The sequence below is a fragment of the Aulostomus chinensis genome, chromosome 13 (assembly GCF_037954235.1).
Source record: "Aulostomus chinensis isolate RoL2024-O1b breed Wild chromosome 13, RoL_Achi_v1.0, whole genome shotgun sequence".
Lineage (NCBI taxonomy): Eukaryota > Metazoa > Chordata > Actinopteri > Syngnathiformes > Aulostomidae > Aulostomus > Aulostomus chinensis.
In genome coordinates, this window is record NC_141332.1 from 14608646 (window position 1) to 14632230 (window position 23585).

At 43.5% G+C, this 23585-nt stretch overlaps 1 protein-coding gene across 2 annotated transcripts in view; it reads left to right on the forward strand.

Moving 5' to 3' along the window:
* Positions 1-377: 377 nt before the first annotated feature.
* The window catches only part of frmpd1b (FERM and PDZ domain containing 1b), a 28080-nt gene continuing 4872 nt past the window's right edge, over positions 378-23585 (forward strand). The window contains exons 1-16 of one of the 2 annotated variants that reach the window (XM_086221531.1): positions 378-616; positions 7349-7500; positions 10280-10390; positions 12238-12410; positions 13761-13863; positions 14260-14305; positions 14598-14702; positions 16134-16229; positions 17177-17302; positions 18014-18133; positions 18784-18917; positions 20456-20582; positions 20836-20928; positions 21672-21854; positions 22173-22374; positions 22581-23552. In XM_086221531.1, coding sequence (XP_086077657.1) covers positions 10284-10390; positions 12238-12410; positions 13761-13863; positions 14260-14305; positions 14598-14702; positions 16134-16229; positions 17177-17302; positions 18014-18133; positions 18784-18917; positions 20456-20582; positions 20836-20928; positions 21672-21854; positions 22173-22374; positions 22581-23552 — 2587 coding nt within the window. In that variant the 5' untranslated portion in view covers positions 378-616; positions 7349-7500; positions 10280-10283. The remainder of the gene's footprint in view (positions 617-7348; positions 7501-10279; positions 10391-12237; positions 12411-13760; positions 13864-14259; positions 14306-14597; positions 14703-16133; positions 16230-17176; positions 17303-18013; positions 18134-18783; positions 18918-20455; positions 20583-20835; positions 20929-21671; positions 21855-22172; positions 22375-22580; positions 23553-23585) is intronic. The other variant, XM_086221532.1, reaches the window with a different exon arrangement.

Here is a 23585-nt window from a genome sequence, read left to right on the forward strand (position 1 = left end):
AGTCCTTTGGTCAATTTCTTCTCTTTTTTTTTGTAAAGCAATGAGTTGAAATTTTTACATGAAAGGTGCTGCACAAAGTTTAGCATTACTATTATTATAATTATTATTAATAATCAATAATTGAGAAGTACAGCTTTTTAATATCATGATAGGCATTCATATGAAAATCATTAGAGGATCATTCAGCCTCGTAACTAAAAGTCTGACACAAAACAAGCCCGTGAAACCTCTGTTATTCTGTTAAAACAGTTATTTTCTGTATCAGTCTGACCTTGCGGGGGGGGGGGGGGGGGGGCGCTCCTAGCAGACAGCAGAGGAGGCAGGGAGGAGAGAAAGACGACAGAGCGAGGGAGGGGTGGCTTCTGTGCTCAGGGCCGAGGATTAAACAGAGAGCAATCCCGGTAGGATGACAGCATCCAGCACATAGCCAAACCCCCACACGCACCACATCATCACCCGGCTTGGTTGGGAGGAGGACGTCGCGGATATTTTTGACGAGCATCGTCCTCTTAAAACTCTCTGCATCACTGATTTTTTTTTTTTTTTTTTTGGGAGGGGGGGGGACAGCACTCCCAGACCCCCGGTCCGTCTGACTGCCTCCTCTCCAAACCACGAGGTGAGTTTTCTCTGTATTTCCCGGTGTTATTGTCTGACGGGGACAACATCGCCTGCACCTTGCGTTCGTTCCTGCCGTTTCAGGTGATATTTGTCAAATTCGCACTGATTCACAGCGTCCGCGGACTACAACCTGGTCCTTGTTTGAGGGAGGCGTCGTTTATTTAAATCCGATTAAGATTAAAAAGGAACCAAAAGATTGACCTTTTTTTTTTTTTCTTTGTTTAGCCTCCTGGTTGGACAGGCACGGCTGCGTCCAGCGTTCTGACCACGCTAACAGGACATTTTTTACGAGCATTTTTGAGGGCATTTCTGACGAGGGAAATACAATTCTACGTAACCCCGCTCATTCATTCACAATCTCCACTCCTGCTGCAGCGGTAGTGGAGAGCCATGCTGTCGTGTGTGCAGTGAAATTACCGTCACTGGCCCCGGATTAGAGAGGAACAGACTAATTCCTGATGGATGGGGGGTACTGGCAGTCGGTCGAGTAAAACACGCACATTATGAATGGGCGTAGGCGACGTGCAGCCAACCACCCTGGGACAGACTCTCATTTTGCCTCGCTTCTGTCTGTCCTCTGGCCGACAGCAGCAGCGGTCTGTTCTCTGACTGTGCTCGACCGTGCCGTTCAGTGCATGACAACACAAGTAGACCGGAACAATGCGTTTTGCTGTTCTGGGGCCTTCATTTAACGCATGACATGATCGAATATGACCGCTGATTGTTGTGTCGGTCAGACACGTGCGTGCATAAAGACATCACTTAGATTGGATGTTCAGCGCGTGGTCCTTTGGTTTCCTGCATCACACACCTCCGTTGGTGCCATTTTGGTTGTGTGTGTGTTTGTGTGTGAAGTAGCACTCGTGTGTGTGTGTGTGTGTGTTTGTGTGTGTGCTCTGCCGGCTCTGTGCTGTGACTCATGGATGTGAGATGTCATGTGATGGTCCCTCCGCCTGGGGAAACACAAGGGGCAGAACTTGTACATCAAGAAAGTCTTGAAGCCGCCCTACCTTAGCCTGGATCTGTCCTGCTGACTGCTCAGCTCGCACACTTGCTGCAGCCAGCAGTCCCTCACCTCCCCATCTCCTCCTCCCCCCTCTCCTCCCCTTCCTCTCTCCCATGTCTTCAGGCCAGACTGCTGTTCCAGCCCACCCACTCCACCAGTTGATTAGTTGACCAACCCATAACTGGGGCGGTTCAGTAATGGGGAGATGCACATCAGTCAATATTCTCATTAGGTGTGTTGCTAAATTATTGTAGATGATGTTGGTTGTAGACTGGCAGATGTTCAGGGTATTTGCTGCCTTCTCATGGCGTCATGTTCACAAGAACCGCCTACATGAACTACACCGCTGTCTTGTGGTTTTCACAAGTCTTTAACACAACTTATCATTTTAAACATAAAGATGCAGTTCCGTTTTAAAGGAGCTACAGAGCGAAGGAAGTTAGCATCGCCATGGCTTCCTTCCAAAAACGGATTGGTTTTAGATTAATGTTGACGTTAGGTTTCATAGGAAATAAAAATGTAAGAGAGTTACACATTTTGTTTTGCTCTGTAAGATCTTCACAAATGAAAACCACTTGTAGGGTTTTTAAAGCTTGAACGCTAGCCGTGGCGGTACAAAGCTAACGTTATACTAAAAATGAAGTAGAACACGGATGCACGATATCAACGTTGCCACATTTAGCTTCGCGCTGTTTTCACAATTTATTTTGAATTCTGTTTTCATAATTATGACATTAAATTTCTACACCAACCTCTGTAATCTTGTTTAGCTTCTTGCTAAACAGCAACTGCTGCTGTTTATATAATGGAAATGTATCAAAATTCAAGAATATGGTATTTATGTATTTATACCATGGAGCAAACATTAAAACATCTTAAGCTAGTGAAACTACTGATCTTAGTTCAGGCTTGGAACTTAAACCCCGCAGACTTTCATGTAAATGAAAGCTAATTTATCTAGGACTCATTCCGGGGCCACTCCATCAGAACAGAATAAGGGTAACCACCATTATTACTCTCCTGCGGAGGAAAATGGAGACGTGACCTCATTGATGTGACAGCTCCATGGCGATGGCACAGCTTACTGGCAGTGGCGCCAAAATATAGGCCATATCTATTTGTGTGAGCAGAAACTGTATAAAAAAAATGTTGAGAATGAAAATAATAAGCCTAAATATTAATGAGGTAAACATCGGTTCTGCATAAACAGATTTCCCTCATTTCTACTCTTCTATCTTGATGGCTCACTCGGTGCCCCGGCATTATTTTTAATTTAAGCGAGACCCTTATTGTGCAGCTATTGAAGGCTCACTGAGGTGAAGAATATTGGCTCTGACAGCAACAGAAGAAGTGAGGCAGACACTTTTCCAGACTTCCAGCATCTATCAGCATCCAAAGGCCTCCATCAGAAAAGATGCTCCCATCTCTTTGGAACCATCAGTACCACGAATTGAATACAGCAACACAACGCAGCACACTATTAATCTTCAAAAGGTTCATTATTTAATAGTGCACGGGGGAACCGGAGCCTAGCCAAGTCGCTGATGAAAGAGAAAATGAAATGAGTGGCACACGGTGAGCCCTGTCTTCATAATGCTAATGGAATGAGCTGACAGGCTGAGTGACGGACAGCAGATGTGATTATGTCTGGAAGACAGAGAAATAACTCGTAAAACAAGCAATGGTGGCACAAGAGAGACACATTTATTCAAATGTTTTTAGGTACAGACTGCTCACAAAACACAGCAAAATATGTGGTGTGCAAGATTAAAGTTTACAGCCACGCTAGACAGCCTGCTAGCAGCTAGCATGCTAATACCTGTGTTGGGTGGTGTTTGTCTGTGCTACAGCCTGGGATTAGTATCATTATGTCATAATTAACAGCCTCAAAAATCATAATTTATTGTTGTGTTGGTCAGGGTTTTATTTTCAAACGTTTACAAAAATGTTCTCAAAAGACGCGATTGTTATTGTTGCCAAAAAATAGTCCAAATTCATTTAATCCAATGTTTGGCATCCATTTTTTAGCCACTTTATATAATAATAGTCTTTAGAAATGCAGTTTTTCTCTTGGCTTCTATTACTTTGAAATAGTTTTGGCAGTTTTTAATTGATAAATTATACTCACTCGATACAATTTTATAGTTTCCAATGTTTACATTGTGTTTACATTTTGAGGAAAACCACTCAGTTTGAAGACACAATGATAAAGTGATTTTTTTTTTGTTAAGATCTTGTTTCTTTTTTTACTTTGCAAAATCTGATGATGCACAAGCTTAGTGTTTTTTCAAAGGTTGAATTGTGTGCACAGCCTCCAGGGATGAAAATCAGTTGTATATTGTCAGATTTCTCAGATTTTTTCCCTGTTAAAAGGATTTCTATGGAGGATTTCCTCAGTCGATGTGAGGGTCTAAGGGCAGAGGATGTTATTATGATGCCATGTGAAGCCCTTTGAGACAAAATGTTTGTGAAATCGGGCTCTACAAATAAAATTGCCTTGCCATCAGATTGCGTTATATGTGGTTAAAGAAACCTCATTTGGGACACTTTTGTACCAGTGGAGTGTTTGCCTGATTCTTTCCTGACTAAAATCTTTGTAGAATCTTTGTGAGAGTTTTCTTTTTCTTTCTTTTTTTTTATCAATCTTGCTACAGTTTTCGGAAAAGGAATTCACCGAATCAGTTCAGTGGTGTCTGTGCATGGAGTCGTTGCTGTCATGGTGTTAATACTGTCTAATCTAGATGGAAAAGCACATTTTTCCTTGGGTTTATAACATCTCAGACCGTCGTAGTAACAGTCACAGTATAGCAGACACTGGGTCCAAGATCAGGGATCTAGATCTCGATTTAGTCCTGATTAAGTTCTTTTTAGGCGAGCCAAACCTCCCGGCACCCTTGAGCTCAAGGCTTTGCGAATGCTAAACATCAAAGTGTTTGCTGTTAACGCTGAGAGGACATGAACAAAATGTCACAGGAAATCATCCAGTGGTCGTAGAGATGTTCAAAACCACAAATATGAAACTCTTGGTGACACTCAAGGAAAAGTCCGGTGGTTAGCATGAAATCAGAAAGTAGAAGTAAAGCAGATGTGACCAGGGAAGCTTGAGTCAACATCTCCCCACCAAGATATAGCAAATGAACCGGAAACAGAATTCTCTCTGAGGGTTCCTTTTGAACCTGAAATATATTATATTTACCAAACAAAAATGATTGCAGAGTTGTGATGGTCTGCTTTCCTTGTCCTCCCTCACATTTAAAGCTTCACAATGAAGAAATCCAGCTGCTTTACACACCCACTTACATCACGCCTGCCTGGAGTCATCCAGACGTTCACACGCGTCATATTTTTCTGCCAAATTTGCTGCTGGCCTGAGTTGACTGCGTGCTGCTGAGCTCCATGTCCAACACATCGACTGTGAACTCAAGTGATTTGTGAAGTTGCTTAACCGTCCCCTGCTGTTGCAGCTGTATCCGGTTCGGCTGGAGGGGAGATCTTGTGGGATTCTGTGTGCGTGGAACCGATTTGGGACTCAGTGGCAGCCAACAGGTCCTCTTTAAAAAATAAAAAAAAAAAAGCTGGAGTTTAGTCAGTGAGTGAGGAGTTTTTCCAAAGTCTGATTTTGTTCTGCTAAACTTACTCATGTGAGGTTTTTGTGATCTGGCTCGTGTGCCGCAGTTTTTTGCTGAGAAATTGCTCTCATCACCGTCACATCCATGTGCGTGGATTATAATTTTACAGAGAAACAGCTGTATCTGGACATTTTATCCCACTTTCTGTCTTGTAGTCCAGGTCTGATTGACCTCCCGCAGACAGCGCTGGCCCAGCCGTGATAATTAGGCAAAAAATGGTTGTCTGTCCAGCTGGCTGGCTGCATAGAAGAAAAAAAGAAAAAAAAAACAGCCACTGCCAGTTCAGTTCTGCCTCTCTACTGCTCAGGAGAGAGTGAACTATTTCTATGAACTGTGTGTGCTCACACCAGGCGACAGGATTGAATAACTCACTGTTTTTTTCAGAGACAGAGAGACAGTGTGTGGGAAAAAGCGCAGAGAGTGGGGGATTGTCTCGGAGAAATAAGATACAGACGTCACAACAGAGGGATTGAGAACGCCTTCATAAACTCGCAGCACTTCATGTACACAGAAGATTGCAGGGGTGGGGGTGATGAAGAGGTGAGAGGACGGAGGATGAGTAAAAGGCCAGAGAGGCTTGCTGATGAGTCGTAGGGACTTGAGGATGTGTGACATTAGTGGACAGGATTGACGATTAGTATTGATTTTGAAGCAGATTAAGAGCAGAATCATCTCAGACATGCTGGCTGTCCTGTTTTTGAAGCTTAAATAAGATGATATGCTGTCACATCATCGAGAATCTCTTCATTTCAAGAAAAGGAGGAAAAAATAAACAGCGTGACAAATGGTCTGCCTTTTATTTATTTAACCGCTGACCATACATCAACGTCTGCTGCTTGGCTTTGTTTACCCCCAGTTGGTGGAAAAATGCCGCATTAATCAGCTTTTTCCTCTCAGTCACTTCTTTACGACTCACTGTAGAGACTTTGGTTCTTTCTTTCGCTGCGGGCCCCTTCATCCCCTTTAAAATGTCCCCCCTTCTGCACCCCCTCCAATATCCTGTCCTTTCTCTCATTTCTTTGCCTTGACCAACTCTTTTTTTCCCCCTCTATCCCTTCCCCTTGTCTCAGCCCCCTTTAGAACCTCCCCTCTGCCCCTCACCTCTGCAACCCCCCATATGTCTTTTTTTTTTCTCTCCTCGTGTCTCGCTCTTCTTCTGTGCTCTGCTCCGCTCTGCTCGCTGCCTGTGCTGGCAAAGTGGCAGGAGAAGGCGTTTGGAGGCTGAGCTAGCTGCATTAGCCCCATGCATTATTCATGTGCCCTGCAGTCTATGTGGGTCTTCTGCTGGCGCTTCACTGGGACACATGGCCTTGTGAAAGAGCTCTGTGTGTGGGACAGAGGGCCTGATGGAAGAGCTGCACAGATGGGACTATCAATCCCTTGATTTCTGCCCTCTCATTTAGATGAAAGCCGTACAGGTCAACATTCATGGGCAGGTTTTTAGACCAATCACTGTATTTCTTACAGCCAACAACAAAGCCTTCCCCAAATGTGTTTCCCTCCCCAACCCGGGCTTAGGTTCTCGCCATATTTGCCCTGATGTTCATATGAAAGAGTCACCCTCTTTTATTATTAGCCAAGATCTCCGTCTGCCTGGCAGCGTTTCTCTCCCCCTGCCACATTAGGATTCACAAGCGGCTGTCCTCTTTGCTTTTAGAGTGCGCCCAGTAAGAACTGTTAACTGAACTAGGCGGGATGAAATTTTAATTTGGACAACCAAATGGGGGATGAGTGCCTTGCCTCCAGATCGCCATGTGCTTTAGAGTCTGTGGAGGAGTAGAGAGAGAGAGAGAGAGAGAGAGACAGAACGCCTTGCGGACCAGAGGAGGGGCCTCTTGAAAACCACAACCACATAGCTGCTTTAGACTCACATCTGTTTTGCTTGACATACTTGTGTGTTCACTCTGAAAACATCAACAACTGGAACATAATTCTGCCACTTTAATAGATTTAAAAACCAGTTCAGAGGCAGCGAATCACATTTGATAACTCAATGTTTCACGCCTCTTTCTAATTAGGAACTTGTCATGCAGATGGGACTCCTCTTTATGGGTTTTGACAGGTCTCCCTGATAGTGTTGTTCTACTTCACACAGGTGGTCATGCCAGACTGGGACTGGCCCTAATGATCACAAGGACCCCCCCTCCACTTCTTTTCAGCCAATCCTGGAGGGGCTGCGGTGCTGATGTCTCGGAGGGCGAGAAGGTATTTTTGTTCTGGAGTCCTGAAGAGACAAGCTACATCTCGGTGAGTCACGCTGTCACGCTTTCAAGTTGAAATGTGGGGCATCTTGCAGCTCTCCCAGTCCTGAGACCCTGAGACTCTGCCTTTGGTTTAGCTGACCCTGTGTTACTACATGGGTCTGATATGCGTAACACCCTAAATTAAATGTTGCACATGACGGTTTGAACTTTATACAAGTGGGTTGTAACTATAAATTGAGGATAATAAACCTCTTGCAAAAAGTGTGTAGCTTGTGCATGTATAGAAACACTGTTAAGATACTGCTGCCCTAAGAGCTGCATTGATGTCATTGGAGACAACTACCTGACTCTGCAAGGACAGTGAGGGTGAGAGAGAGAATGGAGGGAGGATATGAATGAGGGGGAAAAGATGAAAGACATGCAGAAGAGAGAAAAAAAGGGTGACAGCAAAAAACACAACTGGGCTAAGCACGTACAACACGCACACAAGTGCAGCGAAGTGAACGCACTGTAGCACAAAGGTAGGCTGGATTTACAGACAACAATCCGAAGCTTTTTGACGCTTCAAAATGTGATTAGTTTGAAATCACAAATGCAAATTAAAAAAAAAAGAAAGAAGAAGAAGCCCCTTTTTTTGGCCGAGCAGATAAAGGACCTAACTACCTGCGAGCTTCTGTGAGAACTACTTTCCATCAAGGGCTTTTTTTCTTCTCCCTTTCCTGTTCGCACAATAGGAACCTCGAGTGACATAAATGTTCTTCGACTGGTTGAAGACGAGCCAGCGCATCACCAGATTTTAAAAATCTCTGTAAACAAGAGCAGCTGACTTGTAAACAGCAGTTTTGTTGAGAGAAAATGACCTACACCTACTGGGTGATATCACTCGGTCTAACAGGAAAAAAACCTGAGAAAGAAAGAAGCTCTGGTTTCTCCACAGTGGCAGGTTCCAACAATTAAGTTCCTCTAACTGCTTGGTCTGAAAGTGCCTGTTGTGCTGAGAGAGTACCTCCCTGAAGTAGCATCTATAAAAGTTCCTCAAGATAGGGTCCAAGAGGTAAAATGGTTACCACTTCCTGCAGTCTGATCATGCCTAGACCAACGACAGTTATAGGAACTATGAAGAAGTTCCTCCTGTCCAAAAGTGTTTGAATTTGAGTAAGTTTAGACGTCTCGCATGTCCAAACTCAGGAAACTAATGTCAACAATGCACAGATTGAATTATTAGGCCCGTAACCAAGGAGGCCACTTGTAGCATGTTTCAAGATCTCCGTTTCGATGGAACGAAGCGATTTGAGTCAATAATCACTAGCATCGCCCAGCGTGCCCCTGTCAGCTACTCACTCATCCTTCCTTATCCATGTCAATCTGCCTCAGTGCGGATCAGCGGGAGGTGCTAAAGTGACACCCTGACCAGTGCAGCATGAGGGCTTTCTAATCCTCTTAAAGGACAGACCTGCACTGTAGTATTACTTGGGTGTAGGTAGTGCTAGCTAGTAGCCTACTACTGCCTTGAACTACTGCTGTGAACTACTGCTGTGAACTCCTGCAGAACGTTTCTGATTTGGACAGTGAACATTGCATTCAGTGCCTCAAATACTCACAGTAATTTTAGGCCCTCTTAATATTTATTATTGATAGCATTGCAGTGCCATTGTTTCCGCATTACTCAGAACTTTAAGGTCCAGTAATTGTTCATGGATGATTTAACCCTCCTTCATTACTGAACGGCTCATATTAGAAGGCCTCGGGTGTTTTCTTGGCCAGCAGAGCTTTGGTCTGTATTTCAAAGAGCTGATCAAAATAAGCCCTGAGCAGCAGCTTTCCGAGGCCAAGGTATGGATAATTAGGATTCTGGTGGATATTCATCATTGTCTGATCAGGCTTGCTAACCATGCCATCCCTGCCAAAGTTTCCCCCCTTTTTTCTGCCTCGTGGAGTCGGACGATCCAGCAGAGAAAGCATATCACAAGACCACAGAATCTGATTGACCCCAGTGTTGCAAACAAAGGCAGCAGCTTTGTCTGGCTGAAAAGAATAAATAGTTCCGTAGCCACTTCAAATATTCAAAACCTCACAGGAGTCGGATTCTTTGCCCTGTAAATTTGTTGGTGCCTTGATTCTGCCACAACAGAAACATGTTTAAAACTGTGGCTCTGCAATATGAGAAGAAGTCAGGTAATAAACCCTGTCGAGGTATTTCCAAAATATGCACAAAGCTTGTGTCCTGACTGGCTGACAAGCAAAACAAAGCTGAGGTCCGGAGATTTAGTTGGAATTCTGTGCAGAGCAGCGTTGCCTCCCTGGGGTTCGCCTGAAGCCTCCATCCTTCATTACGTCCCCACCGCTTCCTTGTTTAAAGGGCAAGCTGAGCAGAAAGTGCACCACCGAAGAGTCCTGCTTCCACGCAGACTGCAGCAGTTTTCATACTGATTTCCATGTGCGTGTTGTTATTGTGGGACGGCACCGTTTTCTTTCATGCCTTGATGTGAATCAGGTCATTCAGGCGAATCTGTGTGACATGTGTTGTTCATTCTGGCTTCATTCCACCCCTCGCCTCTTTCCCTATTTCTTGCTCTCCTGACTGTTCGCATATCTGATTATTCAGTCTATTCAAGGACAGCTCTATGCTCTGCATATAAAAACAGAGCAGATGCTAATTTAGCTACTAATTTAGTACAATTGCAGAGCTGAACGCACAGTCTGACAAGACAAGAGCAAATCAGTGAATACGGTTATTTTTTCCTCTCTCTTCATATCCTTTCATCTCCTATTCTCTGTGTTTTGCCTTCCAAACATAACATTCCCTCTCTGTGTCTATTCAGATAAATGGAGGAGAAGGAGCGATGTAGGAGCAGGTCTCCGGCTCGGAGGGCCAGCCGGGTGCAGCAGGTGGTGGGAACAATAATACGCCGCACCCGAGAGTCACTCAGCAGGTACAGACTGATCAGGATCAGAGTCAAGGGCCCAGATACTTCGACCAAAATCATCTGAGCACTCCATTCTGCTACTGCAGCTCACAGGAGCAGAAAATGCTGACCCCTCTCCAAAAGCTGCGTCAACAGAAAATAAAACAACTCAGAGAATAAAGCAACAAAACAATCTAAGTTAGGATAGAGACGGGAGAAAACAGCATTATCGACTTCTAGGCCTACTGCCAGATCCTTGAGGTGTGAGATATACACATGCTGCTGTTTCCAGTACACTAAGTGTGTGCACATTCAGTTGTTGTACTTTCATTGTTAAACAGTTATGATCTTGAAAGGGAATACAAATTTGATTTAAAAATATAAACTGTTAAAACACACCCACACCCACATGTTGAGACATATCGCATAGTTGAGTGCATATTCAAAGAGCTGGCCGCCCCTGTCTCAAACACAAACACACCCCTCAGTGTACCACAAATATGCATTCGAGAGCCCGTCATTCCCTTGTTGTCAATTTAGTGGTTTCTCACTCCCAGCAAAAGAAGTAAACTCCCTTAGTCCATCCTGACTGGCTATCAAGCAAGCGAGGGAGGATTAAGTGGGAACAAAACACATAACTAGCAGACAGTCTCCAGTGAATGGTCCCACAGAAGTGGCGAACAGTAATCACCTGTTGTCAGAGATGTCAAAGACAGTGTTTTCACATCACATTTTTATGGATGCTCAATCATGTCAAAGAATGTTTCTGTAAGATTAAATGTTTTCTAAGACAAAACATACTCCCCCGAAACATTTTGACAATCTTTTGGGATTGTTATTGAATGTTTAATCTACAATATAGTGCCTCAATCCACGGCACTAGCCAACTGAATGCTTAGTGAACTAGCTAGCTAGCGTAGCTGTTGTCCAATTATCAGGTCAGGATGCTATTCCACTTTTACAAAAACAACAACAAAAAATACTGCTGTAAACTCTTATCCTTGAGCAAGATACTGATCCCTCAATTGCTTCTGATGGCCCTGCAACAGACTGGCAACCTGGGTGAACCCTGCCTCTTGCCTGATGTCAGCTGGGATAGCCCCCCCCCCCGCAAATATTGATGGATGCAGTGTGTCTTTTGTTTTCATTGAATGATAATGAGGATGATTTTGACCAGATTTGAACTTTTAAAACACTGTTATAGTCAGCCACATAACAAGAGTTTTTATGTTTTCTCCATTTTCAAGCTAAATGCTGGAGCTGCCACTTAGTTTTCTTTTTTATCCAACTTTTTCTTCAGGCTGTTTTTCTCCATCCATCCATTCATCCTTTTCCACTTATCCTATTAAGGGTCACAGGGGGGCTGGAGCCTATCCCAGCAGCCTTCGGGTGAGAGTCGGGGTTCACCCTGGACGGGTCACCAGTCCATCACAGGACCAACACATAGAGACGAACAACCATTCACACTCACAGTCACACCTACAGTCAATTTAGAGTATCAATCAGCCTCGTCCCCTCTTGATGTCTTTGGACTGTGGGAGGAAGCTGGAGTACCACAGAGAACCCACACAGGAACAGGGAGAACATGCAGACTCCACACAGAAAGATCCTGTGCTGGAGCCGGGACTCAAACCTTCTTGCTGTGAGGCGACAGTGCTAACCACTGCACCACTGTGCCGCTGCTGTTTTTCTCATAACTTGAAATGTTTACATGATAGAAATGTTGTCAAAAATTTGAGATGAGAAAAATAAATGACAACAGTAACATTTAAAGGACAGATGACATGATAAGAAGCACTTATTCGCCCCACTGAATGCATCTGTACATGACAGTCTCCTCTTAGGTAACCTGTAACCTCCTTTGACCTCCTCAGGGAGCGGTTGCTAGGCGATGGGAGGTCGCAGCGCTCCAATAGTCTGTCCAATCAGAACTTCCAAGCCAAGCTGTCACTGCAGATCACCAGGGACCCGGTGTTGGACAGCAGCACTGGACATGGCTTCACCCTCACCACTAACACACCCCTGCTGGTCAGGGACGTCGCCACAGGTATGTGGGGGCGGGGGGGGGGGGGGTCTATGTGGAGGGATGAGGGCACTGTGTTCTTGCTTTCTCTCCAAATGGCCACCTGCGTTATGCAACAGTTCACTGCCTACAGCAAAACAGATTTACTCTCTCTCTCAATCTCTCTCTCCCGATCTCTCTATCTCTCAAACACACACACACACACACACACGCACACACACACACACATATTGACTCTCTGCTGGCATTCAAATGGTGAGGCACGGTGCCAGAGAGGCCACATGGACAACAGAGACACCTGCTCATCCTTTCTAAATTCAATCACTTTTCATGTAGTCAACCTTGATAGTACGGAGCACGAGAGAGAAGCTAATCCATTACTCTCATGTCTTTCCTGTAAAATAGGCTTACTCACGGCATGAGGAGGACCCCGCCCCACCGCCCAGGACATTATTGCTATCTACTGCCAAGAAAGGATAGGATAGTGAGAAAGCAAGTGAGAGAAGACAAAATTTGACAAGAAAATAATGAGTGTGAATAAAGCAGACAAAGTGCAAGGAGGGAGGATGGGTGAGCTCTTTGGCTGTGGGAGGAGTCAGTGAGGTCAAGGCAGTAGGGAGGAAAAGTTGTGGATGAGGAAGAAGGATAGTGAGAGGACGGTAAAGGAAAGATCAGGATATTAGCGGCACTGACATGAAAGCTCGGATGGGAGGGGTCTTGGTCTGTCTTGCAAGAGAGAACTAAAGGGAGTGTGCAAGTGTGTGTGTGTGTGTGTATAAGTGCACACTTAGCATTGTGGCATGCCGTCATTGGGTCAGAAATCATGGACAGACGGGGGCTTTGTCAGGCAGAGTGTGTGACATGAGTCTATTGGTGTATATGTTTATGCATACATACACTTTGTGTGTGTGTGTGTGTGTGTGTGTGTGTGTGTGTGTCTGAGTGTGTGTGTGCGCGTGCACACGCACGCTCAGCTGAAACTGCTGCGCCTCCGTCGTGCTCTCTACCCTGAAGACAGATGAGTATAAATAACTAGAGAAAGCAGAGTGGAGCTGAGCTGGAAGAGACCCAGAGAAACTGTAACCCCTCACATCCTGGAGAGCGCTTCTGTACACTGTTGAGTCAGCCATGTTGAATAACCATATGTGTCACATTGTGTGTGTGTGTGTATGATGTGTGTGCGCGTGCGAGCGCATTTGCACACATGCCTGCCTACATCTGTGTGTATAGCTCTTTTTATCTGAACTGAAAGTGCAAGCCCACATATGCAGCTGGGGTTTTGTTTAATGCAAGAGCTGACTTTGTTCATTGTGTGTGTGTGTGTGTGTGTGTGTGTGTGTGTGTGTGTGTGTGTGTGTGTGTGTGTGTGTGTAGGGAGTCCTGCAGATGGGATACTGTACCCAGGGGACCAGGTGTTGCAAATTAATGACACAGTGTTGGAGGATTTGAGCGCTGAGCAGGTGGAAAACATCTTAAGGTAAGAAAAACTGCAGAGGATCCTTCACTATTTATCTGAAGATGAAATAACCAGTCCACTTCCTGGGACACGTGTCATTTACCCCCAGTGTTACTGGTCCATCCAGTGTCTAAATGTAAAAGATGTTGTTGTTTGCTAAAGTACATTTTGAAGAGTGTGTGGGTGATTTGTGTGTGTGTGTGTGTGTGTGTGTGTGTGTGTGTGTGTGTGTGTGTGTGTGTGAGAGAGAGAGAGAGAGAGAGAGAGAAGGCTTAGTAAGTTAGGGGCAAAGGTCAGAAGAGAAAGTGCTTACTTGACAGCTGGACAAGATAATGATCTCTCCCCACGTGTGTGTGTGTGTGTGTGTTTGTGTGTGTGTTTGTGTGTGTGTGTTTGTTTGTTTGTCCCTCCACACAGGGACTTGGAGGATTGTATCACTGTGACTATCCTTCGGCATATGACTGTGAGTACAATGAGGACATTGATTCACTCCCCTTAATGCACACCATCACCAAGGATTGTGAGGCTGTGGCTCAGTTTCGTTGCGATGATGTGTGTGTCCAGACATGTGATTTCAGTGTTTACGTGCCGTCACACTGTTTCCTGGATGTGATGTACTACAGTGAATATGTGTTGATGTCAACCCTTTTCTATATGACCGGTTTGTTGGTCTTAGAGTGACTTGTGCAGCTTGAGTGTAACAAATGTGTTTCCTCCCTCACACAATGGCACTGGTGTGTGTCTGTGTGTTTCAGAATCCCAAGTCATCCATTATGTCAGCGGAGAAGAGAGCTCGTCTGAGGAGTAATCCAGTTAAAGTGCGCTTTGCGGAGGAGGTGGTGGTCAATGGGCACACTCAGGTGGGAACGATGGCTTCTTTGACTCAGTGATGACCTGCCCCAGTTTCTCACACTCATATTGTTCTTTATTTGAGGTCATTTTCTCAGCTGTCATGAAGCATCCGGCTGATGATAAAACATCAATACTTGCTTTCATGACGTGGCAGTTTATGGGTCGATTCTTGGATTAAAAGATCAATAACTAAATCATAATTTTTGATGAATGTGTATTACATCCTCAACAGGGGACACAGGAGAAAGTAGGGCCTGGGCCTAATCGAAAGTAGAAAGCAAAATCAAGCCAGTCTTATTTATGTAGCGCCAAATCACAACAAAAGTTATCTCATGACACTTTACAAGTTGAGCAGGTGTTGCACGTTTCAGGTCCAATTCACTCTGGATACATTTAACATGCTTATCCACATTCCCAAAGGAGGCAGAGGAGTAACTAAACATGTCAGACAGTGAGCAGGAGAGAGGAGAGAGAGAAGCCATCGCTAGTTTAGAGAGATTGAGAAGGCCAAACAGTGGTGAATTAAGGCAAAAAGACTGTCGCTACAAATGACGGTCTTGTGTATCTTTAACAAGTAGATTAATCTGCATAATTAATGAATGTACAGGGTTATTAATGTTTTAGCTAGCGAACAAAAGTCGCGCCAAAGAACATATTGTGGTGCTGCACATCATATGAATTCAACACTGTGTCATTTTGATTTAAATCAAATGTTTGTTTCATCATGGTCAGAGTTAGTTTAGTTAGTTCCATCACCAACTACTGGACCATGTAGATTCCACTTAAAACAGTTTCCCTCTCCTGTGGTGAAATATCCAAATTGACCCCTCACCATGGAAACGAAAACTGAAAGGGGTTTCCGACCAAATTTGAGCAGGATCTGGTTGAGATCTGGGGAGCAGGACATTCAAGTGTGAAAAAAATACTTAGCCGCAGCGCTATATAATAAAAAAAAAAATGTAACCATGTCCAGTTGAGAGGAATAACTTATCCCTCTGCCTAACTTAATCATATGCAAACTCCAGCTCTGATGGACTGAGGGGAGTGTTGACAGCGTTAGAACTGCAGAAGAGGAGACTCGTGACGCAGAATCTGCTGTCGGTTTTGCTGATTTAATCTGATTCTTTCATGTGTGATTTATATGCTAATTTAGCTGATTACAGCCTTAAAATGTGTCATTGCTGCTGCTGCTGCTGCTGCTGCTACGCTAAGCTACCTGGAGTGATCAGCGACATCATGTCCTTTATGGTTAATGCAGCCTACTGTGAGAGTGTGAAAGAGATGCTTGTTGACTATTTATTTCCTTTTCTAAAGACATTCTACTCGTGTCAGCGATGCCCTGACAGGTTTTGCTTGCCATCTGATTAGAAAGGAGATGACATCGCTGTCAGGCAGTCACTGTGCGTTTGATGCTGATTCCTGTCTGTCTCTCACTTCAGGGAAACTCTCTTCTTTTCCTGCCAAATGTTCTCAAAGTGTATTTAGAGAACGGACAGACGAAGGCCTTCAAGTTTGACAACACCACCAGTGTCAAGGTACGCACTGAATATGTGTAGCAGATTAAACTGGAATTGAGGTATTTTCCACCAATGTATAACACAGTTATGTCAGGTATTTTTGGCGTATGATGAAATAAAGATCAGAACATTAAATTGTAAAGGACAGCAACTTCCATGTTTCTGCTTCATCTTAAACGAACCTTGTGTGAATGATTGCATGATGGAGTTGGCATCATGTGGGCGACATGCCCACTACCAGTATGTTTCATTATGCAGGTCAATAAAGAAAGCATCTCCAAGTTATATGGAAAATTGATTCTCATGAGCATCATGAGCGATTTTTAGTTTTAGCAACCTTGAAACGAGTGGGTGTATTTTTAACTCTGCAGAAGTTTTGGTGGCTTTGGCCCGAGGGTGTTAGTGTGGGTAGCTCTTCTTACCCATTTGGTTTAGTACCATGAAATGATGTTTCGGATTGTTTCTGGAGGAGGTTATGAAACATTTAAGAGATAATGAGGTGAATATGCTGTGATTAGGATTTCTGTTTGACTCACGGAGGCAGAGATGTGGGGAAAAAAAGTCCACTTTGTTGTTGTGCTGCATGATTTATTGAATCAGAAATCAGCTCGTGCAGTTATGGTAGAAAACCGCTGAAAAATACATTTGTTATTTTGACCAGTAGCTTTTCTTTTTTTTTTTTTTTTTGCTAGTTTAAGTTTGTGTGTTGGAGTTGAGATATCAGTCATTTGTGTGCATTTCTCATCATTCTGCAATATTGGACACAATAATCTAATTTTTTTCCCCCCACCAAATTGTGCATAATAATCACGATGAGTACAGAGGGCCAGTTACTCTCATGTCAGTCGTTGACTTCATGAGAACACTAATATTGTCACAGCAGCTTTGACCATCTGCTTCCAGCAGACTGGGATGGCACGTGTTTGTCTAAGAGGGTCTGAGCTGTTGGTTTTTCACCCTCCCAGGACATTGTTCTGACTCTGAAGGATAAACTATCCATCCGGGCCATCGAATACTTTGCCCTTGTGCTGGAGCAACAGTACAGCATTACCAAACTACTGCTGCTGCATGAAGATGAGCTCATACAGAAGGTGAAAGACACGTCCATAAAAACACACACACACACACACACACACACACACACACACACACACACACACACACACACAGAACAATACCCATTGTGAGTATGGTAAATGTATATTCCTGTGGCTGGGAAGAAGGAGGTGTAAAGATGCTCAGATGTATCTATGTGTACTGGATTTAATGTCTAAGGTTTGGCTGCACCAGTTCAGACAGTCCCTAGCGGTAAATAGCTGGACATCAATTGTTGAATGGGTTTAGCATGTGCTGTATCGAACAATCTCAATATGATACTTATACATTTCATTTTTGCTATTTTAAACAAACTGATGTTATTGGTATTTTGTCCTGTTTTCTCTCCTCCCGTATCAAAAAAGCACTTCTTCTTTCCTCTAGCGTTTCTGCGTTTCATTTCCTCAAAAGTTGGCGGATCTTAAATCACAAAATATTCGAAAGACACAAGTGTGGATTGAGGCCGTTTTTTGTTTTTTTTAGAAAAATGGAAGATGTTTTTGCCAAACACCACCAGATAATACAGCCAGACACTTTTGAAAGTGGAAACATTAATACTCTGCTATTTTCGTATTGATTGATATCAGTGGATGAATCAGCCTCGATGGGTGACATCCACACTCCTCTAAGTTGATAGAATGTCTACAGACTTGTGATGAAGTTTTGCTTCCTTGCTTGTTTACACCTGTGCCTCGTTTCTCCATTAGGTGGTGCAGAAGAAAGACTCCCATGATTACAGATGTCTGTTCAGGGTGTGTTTCATTCCCAGAGACCCAATGGACATGCTGCAGGAGGACCCCTCTGCCTTTGAGTACCTCTTTTTGCAGGTCAGAGAACTTCTACTGCATCTACCTCTACATACTGTATGTCATAGACTATCTCTAATGAACCCTCCTTCCATGTATGCGACACATAAAGCATTTCAACTTTGCGCTCAGTTATTTCCAGCACAGAAGTTGTCACCTTTTTTTTTAGAACACCAGTCTAAATGAACTCGGTGTTCCTGTCAGCAGAATGAAGTGATATGTGTGTTGGATTTTGAATAGATAAGTGTGAAAGAACATCATGAACCCAGAGCCAAAACTTGAGTTCTTGAGTCAAAATAAATTGTTGATGTCGAGCGGTGTTTAGTTTTGAGATTGTATTTCAGTCTGGTGTGACAGGCTCTAAGCTGTTATCTTAGCCTAGTTGTTGCAGGGGTTTTTTGGAGAACCACTCGTGTAATATTGATTTATTGTTCTACGTTATGTTTCTGCTGTAATTTTTTTTATTTATATTTTTTTGCTTTTTAAACACTATTTTGTCTTTCCTGTTGTCAGTTTACATTCAAAGATAATTACAAGTTTTGCAACTTGTGTACAAAAAGCAAATGCAGCTCAAATAATTTTAAAAACCTGTGGTCATTGCTAGTTGTTCGTTGGTGTGTTTAAAGTGCTTTTGGGATTTGTAGTGAGTGTGTGATTGTGTGTGCTTGTAGAGTGTTGGTGATGTGCTGCAGGAGAGATTTGCTGTCGAGATGAAGTGTAACACTGCCCTCCGCCTCGCTGCGCTGCACATGCACGAGAGACTAGACAGCTGCGGACAAACCAGGACCTCGATCAAGACCATCACGTGAGTCACGCACGCATGAGTGTGATTCTACAGTCACTGTTAATTCCGGCACTATTTTTTGTTTAAGCTTGTTGATGAAGAGTTTTTTTTTAATGCTGCAATCACAGTAAATCATTTTTATTTTTTTTTATTGCTTCCTCAATGTATAATCCATTGATGTGATGAAAAATATCATGTTTACATGTGCAAGTGTTAGTTTGTAATACATAAATCATTCTGCATTTCTCTCATTAACAATCAAACCTCATAGACTAGCACATTAATGCAGATCTCCATCTGAAGAAGCACTGTTGACAGATGAAAATTATATATACGCCATCGCACTGATACTGCCGACGCAGGCTGCTATTTCAGATTAGGTGTGAAATTAAATGGGTATTCTTTTAAAATATAGCTGTTCAGTAACATCTAGTGGCAGCTGCAAGGAAGCAAACGTCAGCGGATATGTGTGACATTACTTGCCAGTCTCGTTATATATATACTTTATGGAGCTTATATAATGACTCTAGGAAGTCAACTACACAGTGAATTGATAGCATTTATTTGCATCTGGCTCACAACAGCAGTGTAAATACAGCACCTGGATGGCGAGGAATGCTTGACAATGTCGACATGTTATTAGCATGAAGCTAATTTTAATCAGCTACTAACAACAGCAAATCTGTCCAAAACATCTGTTCACAAATGCAATATTTGGTATAATCCATGTCTTCTTTGTATGCTGAGTAATCCACAAACACTTTGATTTGAGCTAGAAAAAAAACAATTCAACATTAGTTCGGTTTAAGTGCGAATGGCCGTGACAGGCTCGTGCATTCAGTTGAACTTATTCACAGTCCTCCCAGACTGGTTGTGTTGTTTGTTTTTGTTCTTTATTATTATCATTATTATTATTATTATGGATCATACAGCTGGATGAAGAAGGTGTGGATTATACTGGATGATCTATGTGAGTTTATAAGCAGATGTTCTGGACAGCTTTGCTGTTGTTTGTAGTTGGTCTCCATTAGCTTCAAGCTCAATGTATGTGGCTATGAATTCGAAATTCTGGAGTCTCAGAAGAGGTCATAGGTCATGCAGTTGGGAAAAATCTTTGATAAAATTTAAAAATACCTGATGGTGAGTCATTGACAGGTTAAATACACTCGATTATGTGCTTCACAGCATTTCGATGCTACAACCCCCAACTTTTATTCTTAGTGAGTTCTGTTGTTGTGTTTATGTCCTTATATAATGACAATATTTCATATATTGAAATTATTATGCTCCTAAACTTTGACCCTGTCCACATGATGCACACTGGTGTTGTCACAATGATGACTTTAAAACATAATAGTTAGTTTTAGATTGAATTTCCCATTAAATGGCTTGCAAAACATCAGCTCAGATTAACAGTGTTAAGTTAAACAGTCCTAAATGTATATTTTAGTCAATGTTAACTGCATTTCTCTGTGTGTGTGTGTGTGTGTGTGTGTGTGTGTGTGTGTGTGTGTGTGTGTGTGTGTGTGTGTGTGTGTGTGTGTGTTTGGTAATAACAGCAAGGAATTTGGCCTGGACAGCTTCATCTCTCCCACACTGCTCAGCAACATGAGGGAGAAGGACCTGAGAAAAGCCATCAACTACCACCTTAAGAAGATCCAGTCCCTGCTCGAGCCACGCCAGAAGGTAGCGGCGCACTGATGGATGAGTAGCATGGAGAGGCATAAAGTGATAGATCGTATCAGTCTTCCAATGGTCTAGAAGGGTCAGTGGAGAGAGTGCAGGTTGTCTGCGTGTGGTGGGTGGTGAGGTAATGAAGTAGGGAAGTGTGGGTCTGCGGCTTGGAAAGTGTTTCTTTATCATTCTCTCTGGTATCTAATGGTTGCCTGCTCATTCTGATCTCTTTGTTTTTCATCTCACTTTTCTTTGTCTCCATAAGGTCATATCTGCTTCTCAGGCTCGACTGGCCTACCTCACTCAACTGGGAGAGCTCATTTCTTACGGGGGACGATCCTACACAGCTACAATGATGGTAAGAGGATGAGATCACTCGGCGGGTGGGTCGATCTTTAATATATATCTATTTGATCAATTGTGAGTCTTGAATCACCTGCTATCACATCATCCACTAGACTTGAAGATCTAGCTGAGCATGACTTTTGTATTTCATGTCGAAAATTGAAAAACTGAAATTGGTGTTACTGAAATTTTTCAATTTTGCAACATCAGAGTAGGAAATGTTATGTTTTATTGTGGATTGAAAGCCTGAAAGAACTGACTCAGTGACAGGCAGCAGCCAAATTCTTCTCTCCATGGACATGGATCCAGAAGTGTGGATAACTATAAAGTAAAGCTTGCCTACTTCAGGTGATCATTGGGAGACCATGACGGAGGTTCAGGCACCACGAGTAGTTTTGTTTCAGCAGTTACTTTATGTGGCACTAGCATTAACTTTCCCTACATAGTTTTCTGGCCCGTTTGTGTGTGAGTTTTAAAATGTAACTGTTGTTTGAGATTTCTCAGTTTCTGGCTACATACTTGTAATCGTCTGTGTTAATTCATCATAATCTAAACCAAACTATACAATGAATAAGCACATCATTTCATGTATTTTAATCCATTGTTGCATTAAAAAGTTAGAAAAGCATGGAAACCATGGCCATGATTTTCAGGGCCCATCCATAAAAAACAAGTGCCTGCTTGATAAATTTCTCCTGGTGCAGTCTCTTTCATTCTATTTCATTGCTTTCTTTTTTACTTTTACTCTCTCCACAGCTTCAGGACAGGGAGGTGATGGTGAGCCTGCTGGTAGGAGCAAAGTATGGGATGAGTCAGGTTATCAACCACAAGCTCAATGTGATCTCTACTCTAGTGGAGTTCAGCAGCATCAGCAGAGTGGAGCTACTCTCAGAGTCGGACAAAGTCAGTCTACTGCGCATCTCACTGCACGACATGAAGGTATGGTATGAGATTCTGGGCTCCATTATTCATAAACACTTGGGCACTCATACATTGACATGGAAAATAGAATTGATAGTCACTCACTACACCATCTTCTGCTCAAAGCCAGTGTAAATGTAGGTCAAGCATATCCCCTTCAACACATAGCAGTATGCAGCCTAAGGGAGTGTGTGGTAGCTACATAAAGCTAATTCCCTGGACTCAACCATGGTTCTCTCTCACTCATTGTCCCACTCCATTGCCTTTTCTCCCCTACCCTTTGGCTTTGAATCACTACCACTTCACCTTATCTTCCCCAATGTCCTCCCCTCTCAGCCATTTGCCTTACTGATGGACTCTCTGGCAGCCAAAGACCTAGCATGTCTGCTGGGAGGCTACTGCAAACTCCTGGTGGATCCCAGTCTCAATGTCTTCCGTCTGGGGCGCCCAAAAGTGAGGGTGCACCGGATACCTGCTGAAGAAGGTGTGTGTGGGAGGTTCACCGTAGTAGAGGGCGTGTGCTATGAATCCCTATCAAGTGAGCAAAAACTGTTTCACTTCAAATTATCACTTTCTGGCACTGGCCATTTGATAGACATTTTTCCCATCACATGTTGATGTGTGACACCAACCAGTACGGGTACGGATAGAAAACACAATCAGATTATGCAATAATTACTGAAACTATTCTGTTCCACACATGTTCTAGCAAATTGTTTTTCTGTGCTGGTCTGACATTATTAGGTTACGTGTCCCGCTGCTGTAGTGACTCAGATGACTCAACAGATGAGGATGACCCAATGGATTCCCAGAATTACAAGCGCCCAGATCCTGCAAGTCAGGACTGGGAAGAAAGAAGGAGAGAGGAGGAAGAAAAGAGGAGAGAGGAAGAAAGACAGGAGAGAGAGGAGCACAAAGGCAAACAGGAAGTGAAGATAATAGTGACAACAGAAGGTAAGGAATGTGAAGGTGAAGAGGAAGGAGGTGCAACAGGAAGTGGTCTACGCAAGTTTAATGTAATGGATGAGGAAATGAATCTGGAGACCACCTGGTACCACACTGATCCACGGGTCACCAGCAGCTTTTCCAGCTTGTCCAGCGGCTCCTTGAGTGCTGCCCTAGAGGAGAGCAGTGCTGCTGCCAAAGCCTCTTCTCGTCTGGATGCCATTCGTGGAGCGAACACAGGTGAGGATCTCCAAACATTGGACGTTCACCACCCCTACCTATTGGAACCCAACCGCCACCAAGGCCCCCTGCGTCCCACCAATCTCAATTACCGGGGCAATGACAACTCTTGTCTTTGCTTTGCTGACCTCTCCAAAGCTGATTTCCTCCCTAGCCCACCTGAGGCAACGAGTGATGATAATGATGATGATGATGATGAAGAGGAAGAGCAGGGAAGAGAACAACTCAGATGCATTTCTAAGATTCCGAGCTCAAGAGATCTGAGAATGATTGACAGCATACCATTTCAAAGATCCCCTATTAAAAGAAAGAAAAGGATCCCCCCCAAAGTCCCAGTTAGGACAAGTTCCATTCCTGTGCACAAAGCAGGACAAGCAGAGCAGCGCCTCTCGAAAGATGAAGAGAGTCTATTCCTAACACCTTCGCCCAACCCAAGACCAGCTCTTGTGGTCAAAGAGAATGCTTCTGAGTCTGAGGATGAGTTTTTTGATGCACAGGAGAGATTCACCCCCCCAGTTCCTGATCTATCAGGTTTGTTCACGGCAAAATTGATATCACAGCTAA